At 42.9% G+C, this 23,134-nt stretch overlaps 1 protein-coding gene across 1 annotated transcript; it reads right to left on the minus strand.

Moving 5' to 3' along the window:
• Window positions 1-1,393: 1,393 nt before the first annotated feature.
• On the minus strand, window positions 1,394-22,217 carry E2F6 (E2F transcription factor 6). Its single transcript, XM_061211341.1, has 7 exons — window positions 22,026-22,217; window positions 12,444-12,498; window positions 9,394-9,607; window positions 7,685-7,840; window positions 6,493-6,607; window positions 3,991-4,144; window positions 1,394-3,529 (listed from the first exon to the last, which is right to left on the minus strand). The coding sequence occupies exons 1-7, from the start codon at window positions 22,131-22,133 to the stop codon at window positions 3,480-3,482; spliced, it is 852 nt and encodes a 283-aa protein (XP_061067324.1). The 5' UTR covers window positions 22,134-22,217; the 3' UTR covers window positions 1,394-3,479.
• Window positions 22,218-23,134: the final 917 nt, after the last annotated feature.

Consider the following 23,134-nt stretch of genomic DNA (forward strand, 5'->3'; position numbering starts at 1 on the left):
TTTCACATTGCATGCAGACAGGCAGGGCAATTCCACACAGTCTCTCGGGGATCCAGGCGGATGGAGGCTCCAGGATCTTACAGCTGCATCACCTGCAACGTGCGGCTTTCTTGGTTATTGGGGCAGGAAGAGCTACTGCAGAACTGCACGTAGTCTTTTCACGTGTCACTTCCTTTCATAGCCAACTGGCTAGAACTAGTCATGTGGTCTCACTAGAGGTCATCTTCCTGCCCAGAGGGGAGGAGAATAGGATCTAGTAATGTCTGACACCACCCTGTATCTACTCTTCTTCAACAGCACTAGAGCTCCAGGTGTTAGCTGGGCACGTGGCTGTCCCCCTACCCAAGATTACATTTCTAAAGCTAAGTGGCTAAATTGTGGCCAATGGATGTAAAGTGAAGTGAACTGCAGGAAGTGTCCTCAAGGGGAAGTGTACCTTTCTTCTCTTTCTTCATCCTGCCTGCTGGCTAGTATGTAGACACAACGGCTAGGGCTCCAGCAGCTCTCCTGGACTTTGAAGTGAACTCGGAAATGCAAGCCAAGCCTGAAGGAAGAACTACCTGGAAGGAAACTTGGTCCCTGACCCCTTGGAGAGCCATACCAACTCTGGACTATCTGCAGATTTCCTGTATGTGACAGATGAACCTGTATCTTTTTTAAGCTTCTGTTATTTTGGGGTTTTTCTGCTACTTGCAGCTGAATTTAATTCTTGCTAATATGGGTGCCCCAGTGCAAAGTCTGTTATAGTTTCTTTTCCCAGTAAGTAACATCCCTCTTCCCCTTCCACGTTCAGAATTAACTGATAGACACAGAGGTATGAGAGACGGACATCAGATATTAATAAAGTATCTCTACCATTATGAATAAAGCTGACTGGAGACACGGCTTTAGATTAGCAGACAAAGGCTGTGGCAATTTCCTAAAATCAGACAACAATGAAGTAGACTGCTCCTTTCACGGATGTTTCTTCTGTAGCCTGCAACGCTGTTTGCTAGCATTTTACCCACAGCAGAACGTCTTTCAAAATTGGCATCAAGCCTCTGAAACCCTGCTGCTGCTTTATCAACTACGTCTGTCATATTCTCAATCCTTTGTTGCCATTTCAACAATCTTCACAGCATCTTCACTGGGATTAGATTCCAACTCAAGACACCACTTTCTTGGTTCATCAATAAGAAGCAACTCCTCATCTGTTCAAGTTTTATATTTATAACAAACATAATAACGAAAACATTTGAAATATTACAAGAATTACCAAAATGCGACACAGAGACATGAAATGAGCAAACGCTACTGGGAAAATAGCGCCTACAGACTTGCTGGACACAGGGTGGCCACAAACCTTCAATTTTTAAAAATCACAGCATCTGCGAAGCACAATAAAATGAGGTACGCCTGTACGCACAGAGAGATGGGTAGTGATGTTCAGGGCAGAGTGGGGGAGGAAGGACCCTGGACGCTAGTTCTGGGGATGCGCACCTTAGCAGCTGTAAAAAGAAGAAACCAACACCAGAAGTTGGAGTGACAGGAGAGAGATTCATTTATGTAACACGTCTACAGTTACAAAGGACTTTCGTTTACATGATCTCATTTTACTCTCAGAGCAATTTGCAAAGTAGAACGTTTATCACATTTCACAAGTAAGGAACTGCTGCTTAGAAACGATGCTATCACCTGTGGCCATGCTTTCTTTGTTGATTTTGGGGGCACTGCCTTCTTTAGTTGTTTATTTTCCCTTCCTCTCATGATTCCTTCTCAGGAAAAGCCTTTTCTTCCGTATTTCCCCTTAAAATAAATGTTAATGGGCCTCTCCCTCTTCTGCTGTACCCTCTCATTAGGTGACCTCATCCACTCTCATGTTTAGCCATCACATATGACCGACAGCTGCCAAATCTACAAGGCAGAGCCTGGAACTCTCCACGGAGCACCTGATCTCTACACACACCTTCTGCCTGGACTCTCAGGTTCACCACACGTGCCCAAGAGGAGGAGCACGGCAAGCAGTCCCGGGCCGACAGAGGCAGCCGGCGCGGACTGAGGAGGGAAGAGGCTGGTGCTCGGCAGCGGGACAGGACTGGCAAAAGCCGCTGGAGCCCAGAGGTGTGCCAATCCTACATACTCAGCATTATTTTTCAGTATTTTGATTTTTGATTCCTATGCTAACTCTATATACATGGTCTTAATTTCACGTTGCTTCAATTCTTTCTTTGAAAGCAAGAGAAGTTTAAAATATGAATTTGAATGACACAAGAACCTTGAATGTTATATAAGCCAAGTATTATTAGTCTAATTTTACCATTCACTCACTCACTCACTCACTCACTGATTTGTTCAAACATTTACTGAGCACTTTTTATGTGCTAGGCGTGGTGCAAGTCGTTGGGTTTAACAATGATTAAGACAAAGTCCCTCAAGGAGCTCACAGTCTAATGGTAAACTACTGAGTAAACTGAGGCACAGAGTGGTAAATGACTTACCCAATGAGGTAGAAATAGCTAGGTACTTGGAAACGTGGGACTAGAGCTGGAGAGAGGGCAGGGTACCACTAACTCATCATAAGTAAACCCCTTTGATTGAAGAGCAAGGCTGCATACAGAAACATATTACAAAACCTGATTGCAAAAAAGGTTAAAATAGTTTCCAATTTTCATCATGATTGAATTCATGTCTTGCAAGGAATTAGGCCATGACCTGATGGCATTTGTACACTTGCCCCTAAGGCTTGGGGCATGCCACCAGTCTGCTCAGACACAATGACTCTGTGGGGAGCTTGAAGTCCAAGTTTAGCGCTGGGAACCGTACTGAAACACCTTCATTAAATCTACGAACTTTAAATGTATAGCATATTTATGATACTTCTACATGTAGAAGTTTGGAAAAAACTCTCCTCTAACCCTCATTCAGAGGATTCTAATAAGTTATAGATACCACAGAAATTAGAGAATATGTCTGTTACTTTCCATATATACATTATTTTGGCTGTACAAAGGTGAAAAGTTTCACTTAGACTTATTTCATAAGTGATCTAAACATTATACAAATATATACAAAGACATCACGTCCAGATGCGTGCGTACACCCATCCATTGCAGACATGAACCCGTGTAAGGCAATTTCTTTTGTGATAATGACACATGATCCATGCAGCAAAGGGCAGGGTCCACTAAGAACTGTCCATCCAGCCTGCCTGTCTGTTTCAGTGATACTCTGGGTGATTTAGTAATTTCAGTAGGCAAGATGTCTATTTCACTGACAAAAAGCAGTGAATAATTATAAAAAGAGTTGTTTTCAAACGCAGAAAGCATAATTATCCAGTAATCTAAGTAGTGAACTACTCGAAGGTACTCCTGGCCTTACTGCTGCTACTGAGAATGAGAAAATGTCTGGGATGATTTATTGCTCTGAGAATCACATCTAATGCATAATTCATCCACACAGGATGTCCCCAAGAGACTCAATGCACGAATCCTCAAATGCCATCAATTGCTCACTTCAAGCAGTTCTTCACTTTGCTGTGGAGGATTTTCTTCTGAAAAGTAACAAGCACAAGAGAAACCCTCCTAAGTGAAGGTATGAAAGGCAGACAGGTAATAGAACATACAATTCAAGTGCTTAAAAAAAAATAGGAAGACCTCGGTCAAGAACCATATTCTTACGTTAATGGCATAAGGCTAATGTTTTGAGTCTCACAAGAATAAACTACAACTCAAGCATGTGCCTGAGAGGCCAGGTCAGAGGATGCAAACAGCCTTCTCTACAGAGACCACACTCTAGGACCAGCTACAATTCTAAGTTTTCACGGCTATCAAAACTACACAGAAACAGTCTAAACTACAGTTAAGAATTACCTTGTAATTTTTTAACTCATGTTTTTGTAGCTAGGAAGAGTAAAAATACCTATAAGGCCATGATATTCATTTATAAAACTACATATATTTTAAAAATCATTAAAGTCTTACATTTTCCTAACCACAGAACTGGCGCACTTACCTTTCTCAGCGGGAGGGCGCTCTGGATGTCTGCTTTCAGACGAAGAGGCCCCTACACCGTCCGACACTTTATGACCTGAGTGATCCTGCTCCACCTCACATAGATAAACATCAATAGGCCCTTTAGTGCTCCTGATATGTACTGTGATAGAATCCTAGCAAGAGACACGGAAAACATCAAGATGAATGAGAGGATTCATTAATTATATTTTTTCACTTACTAGAACTGTAAAAGTTTCAAGGGACACTTTTCAAAATTCTCATTCAGGTAGTTTCCTTTCTATCATATATTTGAGAAAATCACGTATTTATTAGTTAGCTTGAGTCACAGGAAACCACTGGCCAATTCACACAGTTAACACAGCTACTTGATGGTGCAGCAATGGTTTCAGAGCCAGGAGGGGACCACCTCAGTACTCAGGAGCCCATCTTTCTCTACTCAAGACTTGACCCCTTTAAGGAGTCTGTACTTGAGACTCAAAGATCAGTATTTTGACGACAAAGAAATCTAAAACACCCCGCAGACTCAAATGATAAGGCTGTGTTAAGATTTCAGACCACTGAAGAGGTAACTGAGCTAAAGGAAAGGACCATTCTTCCATCCACTTGAAAAAGAGGATGAGATCAAGACAAAATACACCTCTTGTAATTTAAAACATTAAAACCCAAAAGATATCAGGAAATTGGGTACTCCTACTGAGAATTATGCTACATTCGTAAGGAACAGTTCCGGTTACAGATGATTCTTTGTTGTTTTGATGCGAGTGGGTTCAACTGTAAAGTCAAGGCTATTTTCTCCCCTCTCCTGCGGTTAGGCCTGGGCTTGGTACCAGATGCCTCTGCTCTACACCACCCTGCGATCTCACAGCAGAGGGGCTCCCAACCTCAAGCGCCACCTTCCACAGCTTCCCGGTAGCAGGCAGGCAAGGCAGGTACGCTGAAGAACATCTGCTCAGCTCCTAGACGGGCAGGCCGGGTCTGGCTTGAACGGTACACGCTGTGCAATTCGATAGATACTTCTGAGCAATAAAGGAAACCACTGAGCTGCCCAGAAGCGGCAGCTGGGGACCTCGCAGTCCACTCAGTCAGGGCCCACCCGCGTCTCGTGCAGGGCAAGGTGACACTGTGGACTTTGTGGGCCATGCCATCCTTCTCACAACCACACAACTGCCATTCTAGAGTGAAAGCAGTCAGAGACACAATCTAAACGAATGGGCACGTGGCTGTGTCCCAAAACAATTATTTACAAAAACCCAGCAGGCTGGATGTGACCCAAAGGCCAGTCCATCTCCACCGGGACAAGATCCCCAGATCTCCCTGGAATCGGACTCTGTATCGGTCCCACTGTCTTTCCTTATTGCTGAGAATGGCTGCCAAGAGGGCCCACGTTCCTCAGCTTTTAAATGGGATCCAAGAGACATCTTGGGCATGATCGAAGGCTCGGCAAGATTTGGCAATTACAGCCTGAAGCAGCTCACAGCACAGGGAAACAACCAAAAACGCGTCAGCCACTGCAGAATGGATTATCATGCCCCAAAGGAAGGATGTATTGAAAGATTAGTGATTATGTGTGAATGTGAATATGTGAAATGATTCACATTAAATATAAATGTTACTTAGGAGACTCGGAATATATCTAAATCTAAATAAAACAACTAGGAAGCATCACCAAGAAGTCACAATTTGAGTGTGACTGGAATACACGAAAGCTGTTCCTTAATCCATCTGTAATACACTGTCAAGTGGCAACTGGGGTCTCACACGGACAGTGGTCTTCTGGGGACAAAAGGAAAGGTGGGTGGTGAGAATTTCTTCACGAGGAGGGAGGCAAGTCCCTATCGCAATGAAGTGATGACTTCAGCACTGACAGTTCTATCAGGCTGTCAGCACGTCGTGATCTGTCCTAAGAACGGTCACGCCCCTTCGTTCTGATTCCACCCTTACCACGCAACCTTCTGATGACACGTATCTTTCAATACAAACTTGCCTGCAAGCAGCTGACAGCTGACAGTCTTTTCATTTACAAAGCAATTTTACTTTTCATTTTAAATGTATAATTTAGTGTTCTCTTTTATTCATAGTCTTTTATGAATTTGGTTAGTGAGTTAATTCCCTAGAGCCCTCGCTGACACTGGATCTTAACACTGAGGCAGTCCTCGGTGATTCCTCTAAGAGGCATGAGAGTACAACGGTTAAGAACAAACTCTGAACCCAAACTATCTGGGTTTGAATTGTGGTTCTGTCACTTTACTGTGCGATGGTGAGGAAGTTAGCTAAACTTTCTGTGCTTCAGATTCCTCATCTTTAAAAGGATAATAATCATGACGACCGCGTTTGTTGTGTTATGCGAAACAACTCAGAATGTGTAAAGTGCCTCAAGCTGTATCAGGTATGCAGCTGCCACGCACACACTGGTGATAAGGCGCTGGGGCTGCAATAAAGCGCAGCCTAAGCAGCTGACCCGCCTCCCTTTAAGCCTTCTTAAAAATGCAGGGCTACCTACTTCTCTGGGCGCTGGGACATCCAATCTGGTTTCTGCCGGAGCCTTAACTGCAATTACAATCTGTTCATGGAAGGCTTGAATGCTATGAATATCTTGATACGTCACATATGCTAGTGTGAAAATCAGTCAAGGGTCTCTAAGCAGAGTGGGGAGACAATTTATCTCTTATAATACATGAATCCAAGTGTCATCTTAGAATATCTTTAGTTTTTATGGGATACAAACTCACAATTAAGGAAAGCAGTCAGGAAAAAATTATTTCATATATAATTCTTATTATTTCATAAACAATTCTTAAGATTTTATAAAGTGTTTTACAATATTTATAACTTGAAGAATCCCTTTAAACTATACTATTGTGATGACGACACTCTCTGGAGAAAAATATTAATGAAGTCTGGACCTCTAAAACAAATACAACCCATGAAGCTATCAAACCTCCCCCGGCCCTTCCCTATGCATTGCGAGATATTACTATGAGAACCTTTGGGAAAAAATATTCAGAGTTTTGATGAGAATCTCCTAAAATGTAAGGTGGAAAGAATCTTAAGAAGTAGACACAACTTAGAGAACCAGTTTTTCAGGACTATCATGTACTCATGGGATTTCCCTCATCCAAAATTATTTTCTATCTCCCTACCTGAATTTTTCTTATCTTCTTTTATTGTGTTGCCTGAAATTTTTACCAGTTACATGATTTACTGGGTTTCCCCAGCATTCTTTTTTTTTTTTCTCACTCCACACATCTTTCGATTGAGTGTAGTAACAGCATTTACCTTCTTTCTAATCACTGTATTGTGGAAACGGAAGTTTTGACTGGGGAAGAGTCTAAGTAAACTTGAAGCACGGAACAGCTCAGAATCAGCGACACCTCAGAAATGTGTTCACCCATTCCGCGTGGGGAACAGGGCAGCAAAAAAGTCTAGGAGACCCGGGAGGAGATCAGTACCAAAGACAAATCTCCCCCTCTGGTCCCAGAGACACTGAACTTAGGAACAATACGACATTCAGCTGCGTGTTATGCTTTGTGGACTAGAATGGCAGTTTAAGTACCATTTCTACGGCAATTCACTCACTTCTAAAGGTCTTATTTTGTATCTTAAATATATTAATTAATCCCCAAGCTGACCCTACCATCTAAAGTAATCTGCTTTGGAAGGAGAATTTTTTTAAAGGCAGAGTTAAAGGATATCTTTCATTTTCTTTGTCGTCTGTTAACTTGAACAACTGCTGAGCACAATCCTTAATTAACTCATCCAGAGCATCTTCCATCGCCGATAAATCAGAAAGTTCCTCCTGCAGCTTCTTCTGTTGGGGCACTGCTCCAAAATTGCTAAGATCAGATCCTCTTTAAAAGAAAAAGATCACCATCAATAACATCTAGGAGATTACAAAAAAATACAAGTTAGGTTACTGGAACTTCTCCAAACGTTTACACCAGGTGTTTCCCACAATGACAGAAACCAGGTACTGAACTCCAGTCCTTCCCGCCCATTATTCTAGACAACCATTATTTCTCCTGGTTTTTGTCCCCATTTCTATTCCCTTACAGAGACTTTAAAAACAAAACCAACATCATAATCCTGTGGAAATTAGTAGTAGTAGGAAAAGCTTAATGAAGTTTAATGAGCAGTGAACTGAGTCAGTAACACCCAGTTTCAGCCCAGCTCTACTTCTCACGTGACTTTTGACAAGTTATGATCTTTTAATCCTTTAGTTCTTACATATGAAAAACAAGATGTATTGGCCAAATGATAGTTCCCCTGCTAAAATTCTGTAAGTCTTTATTTTTTCCCCACTGTGCATATCCAGTTCTATCTGAACATAATGATCATTTTTTAAAGATATATTTTCTTTATTATTGTTTACCCCAATATGACATGACCTGAGCAACAACCAATATTCATTCTTTTGTTCAATTTTTATAGAAAATAAAAAGTGAAAAAAGGCTGTTACCACTTTACCTTTCTTTCACTTGCTAGTTCTCAAATCTAATTCTAATGAGTGGTTCGGAACACAATCTGATATTAACCCCTAAAATGTTAATGTCATTTAGCAAACATGTTCAAATTAGAATCCAATTTGCATTTCCGTAATATTGAAAAAATAACGTCCTTTATGAATCCCTTTCCTCTAATAGCTAAGTTAATTACTTAGAATCATTTAATGAGCTTTGTTGGTAGATTTTTCATTTGCCTGAAAGGTCTTTATGTACTTATATGCTGGAACTGTTTCTTACTGATCCAAAATACTTGCCTATTGTGAGTATTAACAGCCTTCTTCCTGTGTGGGTTCCCCGCACATGTGCATGTGTGGACACACACACACACACACACACACCTACATTTATACCATAAAGTCTTCTTTCCATGAGATCCCTCCTAATCATATGTTAAGTCTTTAGCTATTGACTTTTAGATATTAAGTCTCCTGATTTTTTTTTTTACATTCAGGGCATTGTGTTTCGAAGTATGATATACACCATAATCACTTGGGGTAGTTGTTAAGAAGGTAGGTATCCATCTTCTCCCAGAACTGAATTACAACCCCTGGGGAGGGAGGCATCTAAGTGTTTGTTACACTACAGTGCAAGAACCACTGTTTTACAGCCTTAACTGATTTCCCCCTGATGTTAATAATCAATTAGAACTGAAGAAATATTTTTTAAAAATTCCTAGACAAATCAGATGTCCCCTTATCTTGAAAAGTGAAATTCTTAAAACTAATCATGACTCCATTTAACTTTTCCATAATATTGGAATGATATTCTATGTCTATGGCTTTTAACTGGTACCAAGTAGTAAAAAAACATTGCTAGTAACTAGTTTGTTTTAAGCACAGTATTGTCACTTAATAAGAAGGGGGGGGAAAAAAAAGAAGAAAAGCTTGAAAACAACTCACATCCATCGAATATGGTTCTTAGACTTTTTTTCAACAAGATCAATTCCATCCAAAACATTGGTGATGTCATACACTCTTCGTTTTCGTACTCCTAGTTTTGTTGCAACCTTGTTTAAGTCAAGAATACCCCCAGGAGCAGATCTGACAAGATCCATAAATTTTCGAGTTAAATAAACCAGTGATACATCAAAACGAGGTCTCTTCACTTTCAGAGCTTCTGGGAAACAAAACAAACACAATTCATAAAATTTAAAACCGCATTTCTTTCTCAACTCATTAAAAAAACCATTTATTTATTCTTGATCAGTAAGCAGAGACACCTACAGATATTCTACACACTGACCAAATCACAGCTAATTTTTACGAAATCGATTTCTCAAACTGGATAAAAATTTATTAGCCTATTGCAGGTAAACAAAGGCTTTAGACTTAAAGGAGTGTTTGAAATATGCAACCAGTTTCCACTGAGTATGTGAATTTAAAAGGCATCATGGCACCATATCAGACACGAAATGGTGAGTCTGCACTTGTATCCACACCACTATCTGGAATACGATTAGAAATGATTTTTAAAATTAAGTTTCTCATTTGGTCTTCAAGTTAAGAAATTCTTTATAAAGCAAAGTTAGAGACTTGGCTTTAAAATAAAAAATGTTTAAAATGTTCCTATACACGTCATAGTGTTACCCTGTCTGATGAAGTTCAGAAAGAGCTCAAATTAGTCTTCTAATTAGGATGATTATGATATTATACCTTGAGGAAAAGTGGCATAACTATTTTTTAAAATATTCACTACCCTGTATGAACTTAACATAAGTAAATGAAGGGGGAAAACTGAATATTATCATTCTTTTCATCTTTCCCAATCTGATACTAGGAAAAAAAGTTCTTATGGTTTAGTGTGCAGAGGAAATACTTTTATGAATAATTTAGTTGTCCTTCTGGTGTGGAGTATATGATTACTCTTTATTTCTACTTCATGGCACACCACAGTATGCTTCAAAAGAAACAGTCATCCTATCTTCAATCAAAAATGCCCTTATCCAGAACCTCTACAATGTCATATTCAGTTTAGAGACCACTGGTCGTTACTGCAAGAAACAAAAGTACATATTTTATAATGTAAATGTCTTCCATGTGGAGACTACTCCTGTACTTAAGATTAAACAGGATTAAAGAGGAATTAAACTTTTTTTAAAAATGGAAGCAGAAGATAGTCACAATTCTACAACATATCTTGGAAGATTACAAATGAGAAACTCTGACTTTAAAAACATTTACATTTGACCCTTGAACAACGCAGGAGTTAACCTGCGTATAATTTATTGTGGCCCTCCGTATCTACGGATTCAATCAACCAGACCATTCAGTACTGCAGCCTTTACTTCTGAAAAATATCCTCATCTAAGTGGACCTGCACAGTTCAAACCCTGTTATTCAACGGTCAACTGTAATGATACTAAATTACTAACAAGACATGGTCTTATAAGTTCAGGGTAAGTATATTCCTATCATGTTATTCATTTTATAAAGAACAGATATTAATTGAACACCTATAACGTGACAGTTGCTGAAGGGATATAAACATGATTAAAATGGTCTCCAAAACAAAGGCGTTCCATGTTCCACAGTCTAGCAGGAACTCTACCCAAAACCCTGAGATGAGTGTGCCAGAGGGATTCAAAGTTACATAAGATGAAATAAAACCTTAACTGGAGTGGGAAACAGGGGAGGCCTCCTCACGGGCTGGGAACAGAGCACAGAAAGATGGACAGGAAGGTGGAGGGCGGGGGGCGAGTGAGGCAGAGGAAACAGCAGAGCCCCGCGTGAGAACATGGCGTCTGCAGGGAATCCACAGCTGTACAGCACTCGCGATGGGGGGAGGGTGCAGAGTACTGGGAGGTGAGGCTGCAAAGTGGAGCAGGGAATGGCCATCAAGGGCCTTGTCCATCTGTCTGTCCGTTCTCTGCCTTGTTTCTTAGTAGAATTTAATAGAAATAAATAAATGAGGAGTCAGGGTTTTCTCCATGTGTAACAGAGCATCACTGAAGAATTTTAGGTTGAGTGATACCATCATCTAATTTCTGTATTAGAAAGATCACACGGGCAGTAGAATGGAAGAGGTGAGGGGGTGGAAGAGGCTGGAGCCGATGACCGACTTAGATGGTTAGACCACTGCTTCCTGCACGAGAAAGAGCAGCCTGACCCGCGGGTAAGACTGTGGGCTCAAGTCTGAGCATGGGGTTGAATCCTGACTGAGCAAGTTACTTAATCTCTGGGCATCAGTTTACTCATCTATCAAATGGGAATAATCATCCAAACCTGAATTTTGAAAGGTTGCTGTGATAATCCATGCAAAGAGCTTAATACAGGCCAGGCACTGTACGAGCTCAGTAAATTGAGACATGAGTGTAAGTTGGTGGTATGCGGCAGACGAAGGAAACGCTTCCAGAGTAAAACTGGCCAAACCCGGGGGCCAGATACGGGTGGGACTGTGGCAGGGCCGGGGAGAAATGAAGGCTGAGGTTATGGTTCCTCGTGGGCACCTATGCACCACCTACCCACCGAGATTAGCACCAAACTAAGAAGAAACGGGGGTGGGGCCATTTGTCGTAACAATTTTCAGAAAGACAGGGAACTACCTGACTGACTCTGAACACTGATCCACGGCAGAAGTAGATGGGAAGGGCACAGGGAATCAAAGGAAACCAGGAGGGCCAAAGACTGTCCGCACGCTTGCTGCCAAACTGCCTTCAGTTCTGCTTGCGGTGACAACTGCTCTCACAGAACTCTGGGAAAATACCCCAACAGAGACCATTCTGTTTTAAAAATGACATTTCCAAAGCAATGGAGAATAAACTGGCATTTGTGCACATTAACAGCCCACAACCTCAGGAGTTTTTGCTGAAATTCCAAGCTTTACAGTTCAGTGTACAAATAATGCATTTTAAGTTACTCATCAACTCGTGTACATTTAAAATAAATCACTTAAATCATATGAAGTTCAAACTACAAAACCTAAAACTGATTCAGGAATCGAATCAACTTACTTCTCATGGACACATATTGTACATTATCTTCTAAATTAATCCTTATTTTTGATGGCTGGAAAAAAGAAGATACAGAAATTTAAACTTAGTAATTTAAATACAAGCAAATGAATAGCAAAAAATAAAAGCAGAATTGTTAATAATTATTGCCCATCTCTTACTTATAGCGGCACAGTGGTTAATCTTCTTTATATGAACTAACGTGCGTGCATAAGGGGCCTTTTTTACAGATTAAAGGGGCCAAAAAGGGTAGAAAAAAAAAAAAGCAGAAACAATGCAAATGAACAACATTTTTCTGGATAATATAAAAGTTTGTCTTTTTTTTCACCCTGGGGTAATAATTTTGGTGTGAGAAAACCAGTCTTCCTTCTAAACTATATCTACTCTAACTGTAATCACATCTGACAATGTTCATCGATTTGAATTTCTGAAACTGCATAGGCCTCCATAAGTATGGAAATAGTAGTTAAAGAGATGGCGGCGGGGGGGGGGGGGGAGGAATGGTGCAGAGGGGAGGGGGGGAATATGAGACTTTATTACTAAATAGACATTCACCTATCAACTGTATCAGGTACTGAGGATAAAAAGCAATACAGAGATGATCAGGACACTGTCCCTGACTCTGGAAAGCGCAGCAGAGATCTAAGAGACGTCCAAACTGACAAATGCTCACTCCTTGCTAATTAAGTGAGAGTGGCTCCAAGAAATGTGCTCACAAACTTTCACAGGCAGCCACGCATTCCCATAATTAATGTAAAAACAGCATTTCTAATCATGGAAAATAATGCATGCTACATAACTAGAGACTATGGTATTAAGATTCATAAAAAAATTCTTTTAAATTCCTGAGATGACCAGGAAATTAGCAGTAGCTCCCCTATCAATGCTCACCATTTTACCAGTTATTTGGAGGCTATGAAAGTCTATATAAACTTGTAGTAATGTTTGCAATATATTTAAAAATTGTTTTTGCAAAAAAATAAATAAAACCTAAGCTAAGGCTAATAAACAGAAATCCATATTGGCCTCTTGCTTAGAACAAAGTACGTATAATGATGCCATGTGTCTCCAGACAAGCTGTGAGCAGGTTTAGCTCCTGTGTAAGTGAAGAAAACTGGCCCCCAAATGGGCCGTAGCAAAACTGGGATAAGTGAATTTCATAAGGTGCTCTAAGAAGGGAAACAACAGTGCTCTGGATGCACACAGCGAGGGAAATCACAAGGATTCACAGGCAAGGGGACCCCTAGTTGAGCCTTGGAAGACAAGCCAGAATTTGCCGCAACCTGTGGGAGGTTGAGGAGGGAGGAAAAAGACAGAATTCCTGGGGCAGGAAGTGAAATAAACAAAGGTATGGAAATATAAATCACCTGGCACCTTTTGAGAAGCCACCTGGGTGGCCAGTGCAAAGCCAGCTTGATACTAAGGCTGGACGGGAATGCTAGCACCACGCTCGACACGGAGGACCGTGAAAGTCATGCTACAGAGTTTGGACTTGCTGCTGTAACCAGTGCTGAATCACCACAGATTTCCGAACAAGATACGACGTCGTCCAGCTCATGGTTTAGAAATCTAAGTGTGGTGGCAATGCGGCAAAAAGACTGAGGTGAGCAGCTAAGAAGCTCTTTGCTGGCAGTGTTACGATCCTCGGCACAATGATTCCCTTACCACCTATGACAAGGTGACAGCACCTGTCAGCAAGCTAACTTGATATGGAATAATTCCCCTGAAACAGGATTCCACTGTAACATTAACTTAGCTGTTACACGTAAGCCTGCTGGGTGCAAAACCAGTCGGGAGGGCCCGTCTTGGGCAGGGACTCTGCCCCGCTAGCTCTCAGCACAGTGCTAAGACTTGTGAAGACAGCGTCCAACAGTGCCACGCTGAAGGGCAGTCCTATTCAAGGCAAACATCAGACCAACAGGACCAACTGTCACTGCTATTTTTACTTTCAACCCTTCTGCTAACAGTATGAGATGGAGTTGAACTACTGATGCAAGATTCTTAAGTGAAAAAAAATCCATCCTCATCACACTAATTTGAAACACACATCAACAAATATCCTAAGTTGTTGTAAATATTATGGTCTATGCGGCTGTTTGCATATACCCTATACACACGTATATATGCCTATGTATATAAACAAGGCAGTGAACTCTGTGTAAACAGACCATTGAGAAAATAGGATCTTTTTGAAAGATGGGCTTCTGAATACAAGTAGTCTTCTAGATCATGAACTAACAGATATGCAGAGACTACTGACTTATATAAAGCTTTTGGACTCTCATTAAGCTTTAAGATTAAAAAAATATTCAATGTTGAAATTTCTATGGGGCTCTATTTTTGCTTTGATTGTATCATGTGAGAACAAGGGAAAGCATACTGTCCTCCACTGCAGTTTTGGATTTTAAGAGACTTAAGATAACATACAGAGTAGAGATTTTAATCATCCAGCAGAAAATGAGACTCTATAAGATTCTGTTTAGCCCTGTTTTTCAAAATAGAAAAGAAACAGAAAAGGTAAAACAACCGTTTCTTCTGGAAAGAGCAAGTACTGTTCACCCAGGAAGGATTTTTGTGACTGAATCAGCAGTGCCTGCTCTAGTCATAGATGGGCTTCAAAAATCTTAGCATGATTGGCGCTGCAGGGGAACAGGATGCAGAACAAATACTGTCTGTGAAATAGTATCTGTTGCTCGAACTGTTGTGTAATAATTAAACTTTGATATTGAGAAGTTACAACTTTATTACACACCTCAGATTCATGATTCTAAAATGAGATTTGAATTTCTGTGGAGTGCCTTTAAAAAGTAACATCAAAATCATAAAATTAAGATTGATGTGTGTTGTCAGTCATATCTAAAACTAGGTATAAATACAAATTTTGTTTCCTGTTTTAATTTCAGGGGAACTACTGTTTGGGAAAGCTGTTCGGTAACTGTTTTATAAATCACTGTCTCTCTTTTTCAGTCATACCCTAATGATCCCAGCAGGCTAATGCCCTGTGTTCTAAGGTACTCATGGTACATACTAAAAATCCTGTAAGGTCCTGGAGAGTTTTCATTTAATTATTCATTAAAGAAGCATTTATTTTCATATTGTAAGTGTGAAGCTTTTTGATTATTAATAAAAGAATCTGTTAACCATCAAAAAAAAAAATATTATGGTCTATGAGTTTTCTATTCAGTCCACGATCTGTTACTTATGTATCTGCAGCATACTACTTCAATTACTATAATGTCTGAATAAATCCTGAGAATGCACACAGACAGGGTTAACAGAGCAGCATTCATAGGTGCCTTGCTGCAAACAGGCTTCTGTTCTTAGCTTAAAGCAGCAGGGCGAGTCCTGCACACAGTACTTAACGGTTTCCAAACAGGCTGGCTCCCTATCTGCTCTCTACACATTCTACAAGGGCACCTTTCCTGCTCTATACCCCCTCCCTCTGGTCTCCTTATCTAGACTGCTGCTATTCACAGCTTGGCACAGGGATAATACCTCAGTTAGTAACACGAGAAAGTATGACTTCCTTTCCCCTACAGTCTTTGCTCTAAACCACATATTGGCTCTACTGAGATCTGTGGGAAAACAGACACTAACAGCACCCATTCGTTTTTTTCCCTTTCAATATAAGAGCACTATCTCTTTATTTTGGAGGAATCACAATAGCATCATGGCCCCTCAGGGGCAGACATCCCAAATAAAGATCGTATAAATCCTACAGACCTACAATTCTGGAGATTTCCAAAGTGCCCATAGTGATGACAGATTCATCTCATTTATACTCAAAATAGTTCTTGGCTTAAGATCGGTTTCAGGACTACCAGAACTTCCTAGATGCTGGGAGATCCCACCCTTATCTGTAACACAGTGTAGGGATGTAACTCTACCGCCCACTTTCCAAGCTATTGTTAAGATTAAATGACAAATTTTGTAAACTGTAAAAATCCTATGAAAGCATAAGAGACTATTGTTATTGTTTTCCTTTTTGAACCAGAACAGTGCCTGGCACATTCAGGCACTTGGTAAATATTTGTTAAACTAATGAGCGGAAGAGTGAAATAGGACCTTGTCTGGATGACTTCAACTGACAAACAACGAGTATTTACAGACACAGGGACACAGGGTGAAGACTCCCTCTTTGGTACACCATCAATAAGGACCACTGCGAGACTATGAAGCCTCAGTTTCTGTTTTCTAATACAAATTTATCATCTGGAGAGACTCAATCTGACAATCCTGGCAAGCCTTCCCAACTACTCTTAACTTTAGGGAACCACACCCAACAGGTAAGCTAGGAGCTTTTCTGGGAGGAAAGGGGACTAGATAGGAGTTCTTCTTTTTAAATGGCTTTAAAATCAGAATACAGGTTTTCTCACACAAAAGTTAGTGAGCTATCAAAAAAAAAAAAAAAAAAAAAAGTAAATGAAATGCCACCGCTGCACTTGGTCCCTCAGAGCAGAGCAGGGCACCCTGCCCTGGAGGAGAATGCTGAGGCTCGACATCCCCGCGGGGACGAGGACACCCCGCGGGGACGAGGACACCCCCGCGGGGACGAGGACACTGGAGAGAAGGCGGGCAGAGGGCTCCCGGTCAAGGTGAGGAACGACCGAGGCCCTTCCCAACAGGAGACGGATCGTGTGAGCACCTTTCAGGGATACCCATTTTCCTTTTATTTTGAAATAATCTCAGCCTTCAGAAAAGGTACAGAAATAGTACCAAGAATTGCCATATACCCTTCACCCAAATCCTTCAAATGCTAACGTTTTACTACATTCGCTTTATCTTTTTTTTTCTATACGCACACATAATTTATTTTTTCTGAATCATCTGAGGGTAAATTGCAGACCCCTAAATAATTCAGTGTGTATCTCAAGGACATTCTCTTAGACAACCAGAGTATAACTACCAAGAAGTCTGTTCAAGACTAAGCAGTCTTGAAGAAGTTTGTCAGTAGAAATCTGGACTTTGCCAGTAAGGGTTCAAAAGGAAGGGGGACTTGTTAGAAACTTCAAGAAGGGGGATCCCCGTTATGCTAAGATAGAGCACTTAGCAACTCTGTCAACTGCAGATCCATGGAAAGCAGATGGTAATGAACCGGGCAACCTCACCGAGATTTCCACACAGTGTTAACGGGGATTGGGTAGGGGGGGAGGGAGAGAGGGAGGGAGGGAGAGAGAGACAGACGGAGACGGAGACAGAGACAGAGAGAGACAGAGAGAGGAAAGGACTGTTAAAAGAAAAAGAAGCTACGACTTGGTAGCTTTAAAAAATTCTCAGCCTCTCAAGAAGCTAAACATTAAGCGAAGACTTCTGAGAAAGACCAAATCAAAGGCACCGCCAGAAAAACCGAATCTAAAGGGGAAGGTGAGACTGAACAATTCTTGGTGAAGTCCTCAGAGATCAAAGATGGTATTTCAGAGTGCCATTCGGTCACACAAAAGGCCCCTGAAGGAGACTAAGGATGAGCCTCACAGATCCTCGCAGCCTAAGGACAGGGCCTCTGGGAGCTGCAGGGCACTGTCCTCGGCCACCCCAGCAGGAGCCCAAGGCACAGAAGAGTTTATTTCGAAGAAATCTGTGGGGGGGACGCCTGTCTACTGAGTGAACCACAAGATTCACAGGACATCCACATAGATTTCGAGAGAATTACATTGGCAAGATCACTGCCAGCTTGGTCTAAAAGGGATAAAGACAGTTCAAAGTGAAAAGAGGCCACTGGACACCCCCAAATTATGCTGACAGGAAGCAGGCTGAAAAAAGGACTCAGCTACAAATACTGAAGAGATATGACCTTTCATGAAAAAGACAGACAGGCTCAGATGGTGGAACCAAGAGCCCAGAGGGAGAGGTGGGAACATGAAGAATTGTTCCCAGACCTTGAGACCTAATCAAAAAACTTCCCACATTTACCAGGTGGCATTTCAGAACTGCTCCAGACCAGATACTCCTCTGTGACCCCCCTTTTTCTCCTTTATGGACAGGACTGTCTACAGCAGTTATCCCCTGTCTGTCCCACTAGTGTACGATGTATGCTGGGGGTGTGGGGGGGGGCAGGGGTCAGATAACTTGTCTTTTCAGTTTCACAGGCCTAAAGATCTGGAGGAACTGTACTTGAGGAACTGTACTTAAAGAACTACACCCAAGGAGCCTGAATTCTTACCTCATTCTGTGAGTACAAAATCTGTTACTTTGAGGCTCACACTGTCCCAGGTCAGGCCAATGGGAGACTTTCCAAAGTGGTTCCTGCACAGGACACTTATTTTTGACCTTCTCAGCATCTTTAGGACGGCAGTCCTCAGAGGAATGCTCCCTCAAACTTCTACGGCACTAACCGCCCAGGCGCCAGCAGAGATGCTGCTGCTTTTAGTTCTGAGAACCCACCCCTGTGGAGGCATGCCAACACTTCTGGTCCTTTAAGGAAGTCACACTGAGGGGCTACGCTCAGGTATTTCCCCAAGACATGCCAAGGGACAGCCCAGTAACAGCCAAGCCTCAAGGCTGGACGTCCTAGGAAACCTTCCCGTTCAATCCGCAAACTGCTTCTCTCTCTCTCACTTGCTCAAGTCTCTTGGCCTGCCTGCACCTTAGCCGGGAAGAGGCAGAGGCCGCAAACTGAAACCACTAAGGCTGCTCTCAGCGCACACAGCTGTCTAGGCACCAGCAGCTCCTGATGGGCAAGGCGGCACGTTCCAAGTTATTTCACTAGCGCTCCAAGTCCCACATCTAAAAACCCACACTTTTCAACTTGTGATCTCAAAGGAGAAAGAATAGAACAAAAGGTGAGTTTTAGGGACTAAAATCTTAAACACTGCCTCTAAATTGGTTAAAAATTTCTCTACACAGATGCTTCTTTGTACCAATTGCCTGTTTGGGGGAGTAATATCCCTTTAAGAGCTCTCTGGACATATACCTTTTCCCATGGTGACTGCATTCTTGTCACACACTCAAATTTTCCTGTTTTTCAATGTGCACACTAAGTTCCATCTTTAATCAGTACCATGTTCTGCCTTCACAGAACTCCAGTTTTCAAGCCATTTGCCCAGGGAACATCAAACACTCAGCCGTACACATAACTATTTTTTGCACAGTGTTTAATAATCCACAGTTTCCTAAATACTGCCAGTCATTAGCCAATTAAAAAATGCTGAGATAGGTGTTTAAATCAGCATTTTACAGCCAGGAAAATAAACACTCATACATTCAAACATTTACAGAGTATCTATTTCATTCATCCAAAAACTATCCACCAAATATTTCTGCAAGAAGCACCAAACGTGCTGGGGATGTAACAATGAAATGAACAGAGTCGCTGCACTCGGACCGAAGAGCCACACGGTGCGAAGAGAGGAGTAGGCACAGGGCGCTCCGGGAGCGCAAAAGGGGCGCTTGACCGAGTCCTGGGAAGTCAGGAAGGCTTCCGACAAGTGACCTATAAATCTAGGCCTGAAGAACCACGCGACGTGACAAGGAAAAGTGTGCTTTAAAGGTTTTTTTAAAAGGGGAGTGCAGATATACAGGGGTCCAAGAGAATATGGAGATATGGAAAATTTAGCAACTATAAGCAGTTCAGGAAAGATAAATCCAGGGGTCTGATTACATAAAGAAGTTTCTCCTCTCTCCTGAGAGCACTAGGGAACCATGACAGATTCTCTAAGTCAAATGACATGATCGGAAATATGTTTTAAAAGGACCATTATGGTTACTTACTATGTGGAGAATATATAGAAAAATCAAGGGCAAGACGAGAAGCAGGAAAACTGGTTAAAAAGATTACAATCCAAAAGGTAGATGATGGCTAGAAGTGGCAAGTATTGGTGATTAATTTTAATTAGATAGAATGGAGGGGATCCGTTTGGAAAAGGCAAGGATGAGTGATGCCTAGGATACTAGCTTGGGCAATATGGTGGGTGTGGTACCATTTACTGCAATAGGAGACAGCGAGTTGCTGCTTGCTTAGGCAAGAAGATAATGAATTCCACTTTAGATACGTGAGTTTGAAATCTAAGTAGAAATGTCTAGTAGACAGTCGCAAAGCTCTGAGCCAGATTTATAGATTTGGCAGTCACGACATGGTAACTGAAACTACCAGAGTGAATAAGACTATCTACAACTTCAAGGGATATGTGCATCTTCTGACATTTAAATGCAAAATAAAGTGGTTTTTCCATAGTAAGAGTTTGGAGCTTTTATCAAATTCTCAAAGATTAAGACCGCCAATACCAATAGTAACAGAAGTCACGAGAGTGGTGAATGACACCCCGCATGAAGAAACCGTGAAGAAAGTAGAAGATCTGAATAAGACCGACATGGTAGGAATGGGAAAAGGAAGAGGAGTTTACAAAAGCGCACAGGAGAGGCCAGATAAGCAGATGGAGCGCTGAGAGTACGCGTCCAGGGGGCCGTTCAAGGGCGAGTGTCCAACAAGAGTGAGCGGTCGATCGTGTGGAAACTACAGAAGGTACGGAGTGAGACATCTGCTGGACGTGACTGGCGACCTGGGTTAGAACGTCTCAGAGCTGTGCTTAGGGCAGAGGTCCCCCAGCAGGTGGTAATGACAGGTGAGCAAGCAGACCCAGGAGTGCTGACAACTTTTTCAGAAAGCGTGGCTGTGAAGGGGAAGAGATACAGTAGGTGGAAGGGCATACGGAATTTAAGGGAGGGATCTTTCACAATGGAAATGGATTTAGGATGCGTTTTAAGTAGTCGAGAATTTACCATCTGGAGTCAGACACTGCGAGGCTAAACCCAGGCCTGTCTACTCACTAACGACAGGCAAACCGCTTAACAGCTCCATGTCTATTCTGGCAACTGCAAAACAAGAAAAATAATCCCTGAGGACTGCTAGGCGGAATTAAATGAGATGATGCTCATCAACTATTTTTGAGCACTGAGTCCTCCTGGCGTCTGGGCAAACGGACCTCAGGAAATGTTTATTTACTAGGAATGGGAAGAAACCAGCAGAAAAGTCGAAAATATGGGGAGAAATGGAAAACGATGGGTTCATCGAGGGTCCTGAGACTCGAGAATATATCGCATCTAGTCCAGAACAACAGAGGAAACTGACCTCCGGCAGGGAGGCCAATCTCCCACTTGCTCTGTCAAAGAGGACCGAAGATAACTTGCTGAACGGGAGGCTGTGGAGTGGGAAGTGTGGGGTGTGGACACGGTTTTAAGTGGCTGCCCTGAAGGAGGAGAATGGGAGAAGAGGCTGCAGAGAAGAACACACGAGAGAGAGCTTGCAGAGATCCACTGAGTCCAGTGGAGACGGAAAAGCATGACTGTCTCTGGCAAAGCTGGCAATTTTCTCCAACACTACTCTGGAGCCGACGTAAAAGCCCAGGAGGCTGACAACACATTTGCGAGCAGACGCAAACAAGAAGGCGAGAGCTTAAGCGAACGACCTGTCTGCTTCACTGGACGCGATGGGCAGTGCGAGAGCCGGGGAGACCGAGGAGCAGCCCCGGGCCACCTCGAGGAGCGCACGACCGAGACGACGGCCAGTCCGGCCTCCCCGCGGGCCTGGGAACCCCCACCCCGCGCCCCGGCCCCGCCGCTGGGACACAGGCCGTCCCCGGGGCTTACCAGCAGGCCCTCCACGTTGATGGGGTCTCGGCAGCGGCGGCGCACCGTCTCCTCCGCCGGGTCCACGAGCAGGCTGGGCAGCTTCCGCGCCGGCCGCTGCTGACTCATGCTGCCCAGCCGGCCGCCCCTCGCCTCGCACCCCGCGAGCTCTCCCGCCTTCTCCCGCTCGGGTCGGGCGCCGCCCCCGACCCGCCGGCTCCCGGGGGCCAAGCACGAACTGGACTCCTGGCCTGCCCGGAGGCGCCGCCTGGCTAGGCTGGCCCGCGGACGGGGGCGCCGCTGCCCCACGACCCCGGGAGCTGGAAAGCGGGCGGGAGGAGAGCAGGGCGACCCACGGCTCTCAGGACGCCAGGCCCGCCATCTTCCCGCATGCGCAGTGCGCCGCCCCAGTGCGCATGCCCGGCGCGGCCGGAGCGCTCTCAAACACAGACCCGCTCCCGAAGGCCGGAGCCCGGGAAATCCCGGAGAGCGGAGTCCACGGAAAGGATGGCGAAGGAAAAGGAAGACGTGGAGCAGGAATTACAGACGAAGGGAGCGGGGCGAGAGGAAGGAGGCAGCCGGGACAACGCAGTGGTCGCCTCGGAATTCTAGACACTAAAGGTACTAATAACTGAAAGTTCTGAGCTCGCAGGGATGTTAATTTACGCTTGAGGCCCTCCGCATGTCTCAGGCACTTGCCCAGTGTTGATGCTTAGTAAATGTTGGTAACCAAACCGTCGTGGAATTGTTTACTTACATGCATCTTTCCTCCTTTCCCTTTTCTTCCTTCTTTTCATTTGAGGAATAAACTATTGATTCCCTAGGTGTCAGAAATCGTGGTGCGCACAGGAGATATTCGTTTGAATTTGGCACAATCTCAGATTCCGGTGGAGGGGACAGGTAAGTAAAGGAACATTTAAAGCTGGAGCCACTTTGCTGTACAGCAGTAATTAACACAACATCGTAAATCAACTAAAGTTAGAAAAAGAAAAGAAAGGAGAGTGTTTCAATAACAAAGGTTACGTGTGCCAAAAATCCACTAAGCAGGTAATAAAAGGGGGAGTTTAAATGCCAAATAAATAAAATAAAATAAGATAAAATAAAATAAAATAAAAAATAAAGCTGGAGCC

Source organism: Eubalaena glacialis, chromosome 14 (assembly GCF_028564815.1).
Source record: "Eubalaena glacialis isolate mEubGla1 chromosome 14, mEubGla1.1.hap2.+ XY, whole genome shotgun sequence".
In the NCBI taxonomy this organism is placed as follows: Eukaryota; Metazoa; Chordata; class Mammalia; order Artiodactyla; family Balaenidae; genus Eubalaena; species Eubalaena glacialis.